Below are 12,879 nucleotides of genomic sequence, written 5' to 3'. Positions count from 1 at the left end.
TTTCTACCCCCAAAACCCTGGCAACTACACTGCTACCTAAACTTCTGAAAACCAGCCATACCTATAACAATCTACTCTATTACTTTCTTAACGAGATCTTACTTTGCCAATTTATGCAAAACTAGCAACCTCCCCTCTCATCTCCCTTTCTTAATTTACCTCCATTGCCATTACTTCCCTCTATAAAGTACTATAAATAAGTACTAAGTACTATAAATAAATGTAGTACTTATTTATCCAGTTTGTCTTCCCATCTAGAATAGCAGATTCCTAAGACAGACTCTTTTTAAAGAAAATTTTAAACTGCTACATCCCTGATACATAGAAAAGCACCAGACAGGGCTGGAGAGATGGCTCAGCGGTTAAGAGCACTGACTGTTTTTCCAGAGGACCTGAGTTCAATTCCCAGCAACCACATGGTGGCTCACAACAATCTGTAATGAGATCTGGCGCCCTCTGGCCTGCAGGCATACATGGAGGCAGACTTTCTATACATAATAAATGAAATCTTAAAAAAAAAAAAAAAAAAAGAAAAGCACCAGACATTTGGTAGGTGTTGCTTCTTATGACCAAATAAATACCTTCCTCAAAGTCTGAGGCACAAGTACATACAAGAGTCCAGGCAGAAGCTGATGAAGTATTAAGTGTTGTAGACAATTTTCTTCCTTGTCAATGGACTCTTTAAATTAAAAGACTAAAGTCAATGGCTCATAATCTTGGAGTGTGTATGCATGTGTGTGTGTGCATGTGGGTATAATGTATTCATTATTATTGTGTATACATGTGGTGCTTATGTGTGAGTGCAGACCATGGCTGCAATGGTGTGTGCATGTGGAGGTCAGGGGCAAGTTAGTTATCTCCTTCCACCTTTTTTTTTTTTTTTTCCTCTCTTATTTATTTTTTTTCTCCTTCCACCTTTATGTGAGTTTCAGGGATTGAACTCAGATACACACAAAGACAGACAAACACACATATATTTTTGTTTGTTTGTTTGTTTGTTTTTCAACTCAGGGTTCCCCTGTATATCCCTGGCTGTCCTGGAACTCACTCTGTAGACTAGGCTGGCCTTGAACTCACATATACCTACCTGCCTTTCCTCCTGAGTGCTGAAATTAAAGGCATGTGCTATCACAGTCTGGCCCTAGAGTATATTTTTAAAAACTGGGATTCCTAAGACATTTCAGATAAAAGATATGAAAAACATAGCTCATTAGTAGAGTATATGTTAGGTATGCAGAAGGCATAGATCTAATCCCTATCATCGCAAAATATACAAGACCACATAATAACATAAAACAAGTAGTGTTTTTATAATAATACAATATATTATATATAATATTATATAATTATGTAATAAATGATACAGATACCTCCTTTGGATATATTAGTGGGAGTGGATATACATTCCTGTCATGCTCCTGATGTCACAGAAATAATAACGGCATAGTATTCCCTGACCTGAGGCAATACAGGCTGCACCCACTTGCCTTTTATCATGGTTTGAATGTGAATGCTTGAACACTTGGTCACCAGCTGGTGGCACTATTTGGAAGGTTGTGGAACTTGGAATGGTGCCTTCCTTGCTGGACAAAGTTGATCACTAAGGGCAGGTCTTGACCTTCTATAGCCTTGACCCCACTTCCTGTTGCAGAACCCAATGCAATCTACTGTTCGTGCTCCTAGTGCCATGATGGAAAGTATTCCTTCTTAAACCATAATCCAATACTAACCTTATCAGATATACTTGATCACAGAACTGAGAAGAGTAACATACAAATGAGCAAACTTCTACTTTTATGTATTCTGTAGTACTGTAAATATTAAAATAGAATTTAACTCCCAGTCTTAAGTAATAAAGATACTTTATGCTATCATACTAAATGTCCCCATGAAGAACAACAGTTTTTAGAATGTGAAATGAATTTGGTACTACTCTAGCTGCCTTAAATTATTTGGGGACAGATAAGGACTAATACATTTCTATAAGAAAAGCTTTACCCTCAAATCCAAACATGCAATGTAACAATCTAATTACAAGTTCTTAGGTGCACATGAACGAATAATGTGTTCCCAGAGGACATCATTAAGGGAAATAAAGCACAGAAAGACAAATTTCCTATCATCTATTTGTGGAAGCTTGAAAGATGATCCCTAAACAGACAATACAAGAAAGATTAACAAAAATGGGGAAGGGTGGGGGGAGGGAAGGAAAGGAATGGCCAGTGAGGACAGGGGTGCAGCTGATAAGGAATAATTTCCAGTGTTCTCTAGCATCATAGAATAATTGTGACTGACAACTGAATGTTGCAGAATAGCTAATAATAAAGGACATTGTGTTTTGAAAATTACATTACTATTGTGTGTGTGCGTGTGTGCATGCAGTGGGGTGGGAGGTCAGTACATGCCACCTGTATGTGTGGAAGTCAGACGATAACTGGCAGGAGTCAACTCTTTCTTTCACCATGTGGGTGGTGGTGGGGGGGAATCACACTCAACACAGCAAGGCTTGGCGGGAGAAGCTGAGCTATCTTACCAACTCCGAAAAGGACATTTTAAATGTTTCTAACACAAAAGATAAGTGTCTGAGATGATAGATGTAACCTGATATGATCATTACCTACTGTATATGCACATTGAAATATACTATACCCCACAAACACAATTGTCATACACTAATTTAAAGTAAAAACATCTAATTAGCAGTCCTTTACATGAGACTCTGGATGACAGCAAGTCTCACACTTTTATTTAGCTATTCAGTTCACTGAGAAGTCTTGCTTTCCTTTGTGGGCAGACTAACAAGCAGAGTAATCCCAATAAATACAGTGAAGCCTTAGGTCACAGATAGATACATACCTGAAAGAAGGTCCTTTGTAGGGGGGTTGTTTGAAGACAGGATGAATGAGTCACTGTGACTCTTGGTGACTGTATTAATTTGTGGCTGAAATTCAGAACTGTTAAGGAGGGACATCTGCTTCTGTGGGGCTTTGCCTCTCAGCAATACAGTCTCTAAACTTGGCTCTGAATTAAGGTGATGCTGTGGTCCACACAAAGAACTCTTTACTGCATCAGGGTTCTCTGCAAAGTACAAGTGGTCCTTCCCCCTGTTAGAAAGAAAGAGCCAGCAACTCATACCCTGTCTTGGAAATATTCCACCTTGTCAGAGATAGGAGATCCACGAGGGCACTGTAGCTGGGGCCTTGTGAGAAGTTTTTTGGTTTTTGGGTTTTTGTTGTTTTTTTTGCATTGTGATTTTATATATCTGCTTTTAATCTCCTCAATTAAAGGAATATAGACCTTTACCACAGTTGTGGGTTATACTTTAAGTGATACAAAACAGAGATTACCACACAGGGAAAGGGAGTGTGTATATCTACACAGTTTCATACAATGCAGATTACTTCACAAGTAATCAAGACAAAAATCTGTTTCTCACACTCCATTCCATTTCACAAAACAATGCCCTTTCCCCTCCCATGTATCACGACATCTGTAAACTTTAGTCGTATGTGCACACTGGCTTCTCTACTGGACTGTGAGCAGTCCTTAAAAACAGGACTTGTATGGGTTTTGCGACTGCTGTAATTTGGGGCACACTAAGACTGCATTCTACCACTGAGCTACCTCTTCGGCCCCAGGAATTGTGTCTTGATTATTTCTGTGCCAGTGTCTGGTGTCCTGGGCAGCAGTGGGTGCGTAAGAGCTGGCTGCTGAATCAATAACTGTGTTTCACTGTTCAGAGATGTTCAATAGGACAATGAGAGCAGATGCAAAGACTTGGAGATGTGAGTGTTACCTTGGTGTGGCTGATCTACTGCTGGTGCCTGCTAATTCTTTTCCTTCAGTTTTGATGGCAGGTTCCCCACAAGACCTTGATGGAATCATAGATAGAGCATTGCTGGATTCAGTATTCTCTCGGAGTCCTCGTTCAGATAAAAGCACATTTTCTGTCATATCGGTGGTAGGAAGAGGCTTATAGCTGTCGTAAGTATCTGACAGAGGTTCCAGGGCAAGTGAAACCTGAAAGAACATGAAACAGAATAGATTTTCTTCAGCCTCCAGTAACTAACTGTAAGAAATCCCTGCCTGACAAAAGTTAATGTCTACCTGTTCCTCACAAGAGTAGGCCTAGATTTCTGCTGACTTCAAAAACCTCTCTCACTATGCTTCATTCCTTTGTGTGAGACAGACCAATGCCCTATATTCACAGCTCTGCACCTTTATTCCGGCCTCGATTCTCTCATGCCTAGATAAAGATATCAAAGTCATTGCCTTCAGGATGCCCCTTATTGTCTACCCGCCACTATAATCACTACTTACTGAACACTTTACTATAGGCCAGGAATGTGCTGTATTCCCATCCAGATCACTGCAGTGATGACACAAGTCTGTCAGAAACTTATATTCTCATAACTGTGAGGTTAAGGAAATAGCAGAGGCCAGATGTGTTGATGTATGCCTAGTAATACCAGCACTTAGGGTGCAAAGGCAGGAAAATTATGATTCCCCAGTCAGTCTAGGCTACCTGGTGAGAGTCTATCTCCAAAGCCAAGGTTTAGAGAGCATATTTGCATCACTTACCTATCACACAAAGATATTATGAATCCTTTGAAGGCACAAACCACATTCTTTAGATTTTTATAGACTGGGTAGCACAGAACCATAGATATGGTTCTGATAGATGAATGGCATGGTATTTTATGACACATTCTTAGGTTTGTTGTCTGGGACAAAAAAAAAGTCCTTATTGTCATGCTGGACATAAAATGTGACAAACACTATGAGGAGAAACTAAGTTTCTGCTGGTTGAGCTCTTGCTTGTTGTAGTCCAGCTCGGGGTGGGGGTGGGGGCAAGGCAGGAGGGAGCCTTTGAGTCTTGGACTTGGTGGACTTATACAGCAAGACCTGGGGTCCAAAGAGAAGACAAAGTTCTCTACAATTTCACTCCTGTGAGTTGAAGTACACTATTAAAAACTTTCTTCAGTACCAGTGAGAAGATTCAGTGGGGAAAGGCACTTGCTGAGCAGCCAGCCTGGAACTTACAGAGAGGTAGAAGGAGAGAACTGACTCAACAGCTCTCAAGAGTTGTCTTCTGATCTTCACACACACTGTGGTGTACATGCCCGTGTCCCTACATCTTCTTCTTTAAAAAAATTGCTGGGCGTTGGTGGCACATGCCTTTAATCCCAGTACTCAGGAGGCAGAAGCAGGCAGATGAGGCCAGCCTGGTCTACAAGAGCTAGTTCCAGGACAGGTTACAAAGCTACAGAGAAACCCTGTCTCGAAGAAACAAAACAAAACAAAAAATTATCCAGTCCTCTGAAAAGTCCAACTAGGAAAAACCTAATAAGGTAATGAAACAAAACTAAATATACCTCAGAAGAGGAAAAAATAACATTATTGAGAAGTTTAGCTTCAATGACAGAATGCGAAGGAGAAACTGTTTAAGCAGTCACAGACAGCCAATGATGAATGACCCAACAAAGAAATGAAAAAATAGTTTTTCAGATATCTTTTAAAGGTCAATGAATATTTTGTGCAGAGAAACTGCCAATCCATGAACTCAAACCAAACCTAGATCTTACTGAGAATTCTGACCATGAACCAAATCAAGACTTTCCCACAAGTAAACACCATGTGTGTCTGAGTACTGTGTGATCACTGTAACAGTGTCTCCTACAATCTGGGCTGCCCCAGTTGTCACTTACCAAAGACGGCCACTGCATTTCAGAAGCAGAGAAAGCACTGGAATAAAAGTGCCCGCCCTTAGTTTGGACTTGCTGAATCGCCAGTGAAGCTTGCTTTTCCCTAAGCAGAGTTGAACTAGTAAAGTCCAACTTAGAAGCCTGCTGAGACTTTTAATAGTGGAGAAAGCTCAGAGAAAAACCTTGCATTTTCTGCCTCAAACTTAGGGCTAGCCTAATTCATCTGTTGATACCAGCTCTATGCTAACTGCTGGGGCAGAGCAATGACTAAAACAGACTCTGTTCCAGAAGATCACAGACCTTACAGGGAACCCAGAATGTGTACTGGGTGATGTGGGAATCCCAGGGAGAGAACCAAGCTCAGACAAGAGGAGACGAAGGAGTGCAGGGACGACTTTCCAGAAGTGGAACACAAATGACTAAGCAGAAAATACTAGGCATGAAGTCAGATGAAGCTAAGTGGGGCTGAGGTAAATAAAACATTGCAGACTAAGGAAAAACATCTAAATTTGGACACATAAAACACATTAACCAATCAACTGGCTACCTCTGGGCTTGACTCCTAAGCCCTCTGCCTCTCAGTGTTCTTAATACAGGACTGCATCCATCTACACTTCCACTCTGCCCCTCCCCAATTATGTTCTCTCTCTGCTCACTTCTCCGCCAGTGCCATTAATGAGTCAGTGTCTGTCTGTCTGCCTGCCTGTCTCCCATGCTGGGAGCTGAATATAGGCCTCATGCATGTTAAGCACACGCTATATTCCCAACCAGATTTTTCTATGTTATACAAACTATTTTACTTTTTAAGCTGGAGATTTCTCTCTAAAAATGTCTTCATGTACCCAAAGTTTTATCCAATGAAAACAATTTTCATTTGTCAGGATAAGGGAACTAACAGTATTTGTTGCTATTGTTGTTCTATCTCCAGATCACATTCTGCCATCTAAATATATCACCATCTCCTGAAGCCCACACCATCCACATATGCCATAAATATACCATATGCGTCTCCCATGTATAACAGAGCAATGCTAAGGATGCTCATCTGCCTTCTAGCAATGACTCAGGGTCTCTCTGGTACTAAGTTGCCTACAGCTTTCTACTTATATCTGTGGCATCTAACGTATAATTTTCAGACTTATGCTAGGCCACACAGCATTTAAACAATGATTAATCAATGCTTTAAAATTATATTTCTTATACAAATTTGTATCTCTGGCTTCTTTTGAAAAATAAGAAAATCCATGAAAGCTGAGTCCCCATTCTAATGTGGCAAAAAAATGAACTAGATTAGACCAGTGACTTGATCAGGAATATACATCCAGTTGCTACACCTGGAGCTATTAGTTTGCTTGATTTTTTTAATTTGCTTATAGTAAAATGACAATTTTCTAGCTGTAATTTCATGACTAAACATACACACACACATACAGACACAGCCGCCATAGTCAAGAAAGGGAACATGTCCATCATCCAAATAATTGCCTTATTCTTCTGTAGTTTCGCCCTCCTTACTGCCAACCCCTACCATCTGCTCATGACAGTATGCCATCATCTAGTGTAGAAGCTCTGGAGAGTCTTCCACTGTGGTGGTGCTCAAGTGCATTTTACTGGTTAGCACACCATGATTGATGTCTTTCCACACTGGCTACTTAATAAATACTGAAGCAGCTTTGCATTCCTGGGGAAAACTCTTGGGGACAGGATTATTCTTCCTATACAGTGCTGGCCCCAGTTTGCTGGTATTTTCTTGGGAATTTTGAGGTCTAGGTTCATGAGGGATAACTGTTCTGTAGTTTTCCTGTATTTTCCCTCTCTAGTTTAGGTATCAAAGTGTTACATGCCTCAGAATAATGTTTTCTCCTTTTCAATTTTTCTGAAAGAGACAATAAGATTGGTGGTATTTTTTTTCTTCCTTAAATGTTTGGAAGACTTTGCTGATAAAGTGATCTAGGCCTAGAGCTTTCTTTTTTGGCAGGTCTAAAATTGCAAATTCAATTTTTACAAATAGTACCATATCTATTCGGAGTATCTCTTCTTCTTCAGGGAATTCTTGTAGTTCAGTTTGAGAAGAATTAGGCCATTTCATCCAGGTTGTCAAATTTTAACATGTAGGGTTACTTGTGGCATTCTGTTAATGTCTGTCGGTTCAGTAGAGACACGAGGAAAGTGTTATGTTTCTTTTTCACATACTCATTGTACACAGTGATGGTTTTCATAGTGACATTTTAAATCATCTTTGTGTGCCTTGTGTGTTTGTGTGTAAGAGAGGCATGGGTGTGCGTGGTGTGGTGCTGCACTGAAGTCAGAGGACAATCTTGGGTTCTGGTCTTTCTACCTTGTTTTGGAGAGTCTCTTGTTCACCAGTTTGCAGACAGGCTAGCTGGACCATGAACTTCTGGAATTCTTATGTCTCTGCCTCCCACCTTGCTTTAAGAACACTGACTGTAAACATGCACTACCAAGCCCAGCTTTACATGGGTTCTTTGGATCTGAACGCAAGTCCTCACACTTGCACAGCATGCACTTTGCCCACTGAGCTGTTCCCATAGCCCTGATAATAACACTTGAATTCAAATATATTATGTGCTTTATGACAATATCCCCCACAGACTCCTGCTCCCCTTCCTCCTCCTACTAGACCCCTTCCTCTTTCAAAACAGCCCTGAGTCTATTTTTATGCCATATATAAATGTGTGTATGCAAAGAAAGTGGAATATTTTTCTGTGTCCATGAAAGAAGAAAAAGAGACTCGAGAAATTTAAAATAATAGTGGATAATATATGGACAAAATGTGATATCAAACCATTATGTCAATAGGATTATGAAACAAACTACAGCCATTCTGTAGAAAAAAAATGCATGATGAAAATGGAATAAATCTTACTGAGGATGGCAAAATTTTGAAAAGGACTCCCACCAAATGCAGCTGGATGTGTGTGCAGTAAACACTATTTAGATGTGCAAGGACAGCAAGCACTTTAATGAGTAATCTCCCCAGCTGTATATTCTCCATTATACCCTACTACACCCTTCCTTCACAGTCACTAATCTGGAAAAAAGAAATTTTTTAAAAATACTTTTTTTAAATGTATCTCTTTGTTATAAAGATTTGTTTTATTTAAAAGTGTGTGTGTGTGTGTGTGTGTGTGTGTGTGTGTGTAGTTATGTGATTGTGAATGCAAGTGCCTGTAGATGTCAGAGGTGTTGTATTCTCTGGAGCTATACTTATAGACAGTTATGAGCTGCCCAACATGGGTGCTGGAAACCGAATTCTGGTCTTCTGGAAAACAGCAAGCACTGTTAACCACTGAGCCACATTCCCAGTCCTGGAGAAAAGGAAATTCTAATTGCTGCTTCTGCCTCACTGCTGCTCCTTATAACCAAACTTCTTCAGAGTCTAACTTCTGTCTCAATTTTCTATTAAAATACAATTCAAATCCAATGACCTTTACATTTGAAAATCTTATTACATAAATTACATTTAAATATGGTCAAAAAATAGTACAGCTATTTTGGAAAACTTTAGTAGTTCCTCAAAAAGTTAAACAAAGTGCCATATCACCCACCAACTCTACTCCCACGTATGTGCCCAAGGGAACTGAAAGCCCATGTTCACGAAAAACTTCAAGTTGCTCACAGAAGCTAAGAAATCCAATGCCCATGAATCAAAAATCATAAACAAAATGATGTCTATGTATACTAATCAAATATTTCACCCACAAAAAGGAATATATGCTACAATATATTTAAATCTTAAAAACATTATGCTAAGTGAAAGAAGACAGTTTCAAAAAAGCTCACACTATTCCATATATTTGAAATGGCAGGGATAGGAAATAAAAGGACAGAAAGTAGCCTGATATGCCAGGGGTGGGGATGTCCGGGATCACGGAAGAGTGGCTGATAATGAGTACAGTGCTGAGTTTTGGAATGAAAGAAATGTCCTGAAATTAGAAAGTAGTAAAGTTTGTATAATCTGGTGACTATACTTAGAAAACAAACAAAACAAAACAAAACAAAAACTGAACTACATACTTTAAAAGGGTAGATTTCATATTTTCAAATTATATCTTGATCATACAAATAAAACCACCACCACAAAAGGCTACATAGAATCCTATATTCCAACTGCTATTATCATTCCTTATTTTTCCCTAGGTATCAATCACATGCATGCATACATGTAGTACCATCTGATTTTCCCTAGGCATCAATCATGCATACATGTAGTACCATCTGATTTTTCCCTACGCATCAATCATATGTATACATGTAGTGCCATCTAAATTCGCTTTTGTCATTATCAAACTATAATTAATTCTGTTGAACAACCTGTCTTCGTTTCTCTAGTACTGGGAAGACACTGCCATAACTAGCCCCAAGGATGCAGAGCTTTCTCTCTCTTTAGAGTATTTCTGTAAGACTGAGGTATACAAAGCTGAGCACTGCTGAAGGCTGAGGGAGCAGAATGCGCTCCCACAGGAGAGTGCCTTTATAGCTTTTGAAACATAAGTTTAGCATTTTGCAGGCCTGATGCAAATCCTACAGCAGCAGAAACACATGAGTTTAGCCTCACTTCGCCATACGGACATCAACGGAAGGCAGCACTGCTTTCTGAATAAAAATGACGCAAATCCATTGACAAATCCTTGAGCTCTTCCCCTTAGTTGCGGGGTTTTTGGAGTTGATATTCTGTTGCATGACATATGACGTACACTTCTGTGGTGCATTCTTGTATCTGGTAATGTTAGTGTTTTTTCCCTACTTTTTCTTGGTTTCTTTTCCTATTTATTTAATTTTTTGTATTAACTTTAGGGCAAATTTGGCAAGGTGTAAAGCCAATGGAATTTTTAAAATTTTTAGTTGTATTTATTTAATGCTAAATTTATTCCCATACCGTAAGTTTTAGTTTCTTCAGTTTCTTCTGGGATATCTTTTTCTCCTATGTAGCCTCCCTTTCTGGCTTTGGAACAGTTTGCTCCTTTTCAGTGAGGGTCACCTCACTGTGGTAGGTTCATGGACAGGTTAATCCAGCCTGAGCTCTGTAAATTCAATGGCACACCTAGGAACTTTGTTCACGTTGTTTAATGATGAGAATCTACACCCAACTCGTAAGTTCACCATCACTCTATCCATTCTTAAGCATGTGTAGTAAAATTTCAGCACTCTACTTGTCCAGCCCCACTGTTTGGCCTGGCTGCACCTACGGACTCCACCATTATAATGTGGGAACAACACACATGGCTTCTTTAAAGTGATACTTTCCAGATACGTGGTGGCTTTTTAAACACACACACTCTTGATGGCCTGGGCCATCAAGGAAACATGAAGATTTGAACATCATGATTTGCTTCTTTTATTTTTTTTTTTTTTAGGGCTTTCTGGGTCAGGAGAATAGAGAACCGTCTTCGCAGGTCATCTTACCGCTTACAGGAAGAAGCATAGGGCTCCTGAAAGAATTCATTTGTCACTTGAATTTGTGAAGTGTGAATGTTAAGTGATCATTCTGAAGCTCTCCCAGAGTCTCCTCAGAAAAGGAATCTATGGTCTTCACAGAACCCTCTCATACCTACAGTATAGTATATATCATACTGTGTTCTAAAAAACTGCATGAGAGAGCTGTGTCTTATTTCTGCATTCGTGGTACATAAAAGTGCATCAGAAATACAAATTGGCGGGAAAAGGTAGAAGAGGAGGAGGAAGGGAGGGGAGCACAGAAAAATGTATAGCTCAATAAAAATAATAAAAATATACACATAAAAAAATACAAATTGGATCAGTGAGTGACAATATTAAAGATAGCACTTACATGACTGAAACAAAGGCTTCTGGCCACTATATTAGGAACTGGCAGAAAACAAAGGAAGAAAATAGAGTCTCATACTTTAGGGAGTCTAGACTCTAAATGGGGATCCCACTAATAAACAATTCTGGTTACTGCACTAGATCAACGAAGACATAATTAATCCTATGAATTCAGCACAGTGCAGAGAAGGATGGCGCAACCGGAGTGTGAAAGACTCCTGGTGCTGGATTTAGAAAAAGGAAACAAGTCAAGTGCAGAATGAGCAAGGACAAGGAAGTACTCTTCATGAGACATGGGACTCATTCTAGAAGACTTGATTCCTGCCCCCAGATTTTATTCTTTGCAGTTGTTACTGGTTGGTCAAACAGTGTTTGGACACTTGGTCCCCAGCGCGTGAGGCTGTTTTGGAGAGTTGAGGAACCTATGGGAGTGGGGCCTCACTAACAGAAGTGAAGCATGGGGTGGGGCTTGAGGTTCATAGGTTCCTGTCCTATCTTTGCTTCCTAATCCTCGATGTGAGCAAGCAGCCTCAAGCTCCTGCTGCCATGTCTTCCCTACAAGTAACTGTACCTTCAATCAGGAATCAAAATAAAGCCTTAAGTTGCTTCATATCAGGTATCTGGTCACAATAACGAGAAAAGTGATAAGACAGCAGTAAAGAATTAGATCATTTTTACCTGAAGTTCTCCAAGTTTCTTAGATACTGGTGAAACAATGGTAAAAAATCCATTGATTTGATGGGTTGGAGACAGCTGGGCAAGTCCACTGATCTGAACTCTGCCAACCGGAAGATGATCAAGTTTGGTGATGACTTCCAACACCAGCACAGCCATATCTAATCACAAACAATTACAACATATTCAGATAGTTTCCATTATTTTGGTTTTGGAAATAGGTCAAAGGGTATATAATAAAAAACTTAAAATTTGAAGTAAGCCAGGCACTTCCTTACTATACCTTATGAGGAAGGAGAAGCACGCCCAACACCAACAGAACAGAAGTTTTAGAGAGGAATGACAAGTGCTGTATAGTACAGGGGGTTATACTGAATATTTAGCTTATTGATGTGGGAGTGATTTCTTATTAATAAAGAAACTGCCTAGGCCCCTTGATAAGGCCCACCCTTAGGTGGGTGGAGAAAACAGAGAAGAATTCTGGGAGAAGGAGGCTTGGTGGAGGAGTCGCCATGATGCTCCCACTCCAGACAGACGCAGGTTAAGATCCTCTCTGGTAAGCCAGCTCATGGGCTACACAGAATATTAGAAATGGGTTAGAACAATATGTAAGAGCTAGCCAATAAGAAACTGGACCTAGCCGGGCCAGGCAGTGTTTGAAAGAATACAGTTTCCGTGTAATTATTTCTGG

The 12,879-nt window shown here is 39.8% G+C and overlaps 1 protein-coding gene across 1 annotated transcript in view; it reads right to left on the bottom strand.

Annotated features, from left to right (window-relative positions):
• Positions 1-12,879, bottom strand: part of C2cd3 (C2 domain containing 3 centriole elongation regulator) — a 98,022-nt gene that overhangs the window by 75,514 nt on the left and 9,629 nt on the right. Inside the window, 3 exon segments of the mRNA XM_050154456.1 lie at positions 2,857-3,104; positions 3,797-4,020; positions 12,192-12,349. Of these exon segments, the coding sequence (XP_050010413.1) occupies positions 2,857-3,104; positions 3,797-4,020; positions 12,192-12,349 (630 nt within the window).

The sequence above is a fragment of the Alexandromys fortis genome, unplaced genomic scaffold, assembly GCF_014885135.2.
Source record: "Alexandromys fortis isolate MF-2015 unplaced genomic scaffold, M_Fortis_MF-2015_v1.1 scaffold_77, whole genome shotgun sequence".
Classification (NCBI taxonomy): Eukaryota; Metazoa; Chordata; class Mammalia; order Rodentia; family Cricetidae; genus Alexandromys; species Alexandromys fortis.
The sequence above is the reverse complement of the archived record's forward strand: the minus strand, read 5'-3'. Positions and strand labels throughout refer to the sequence as shown.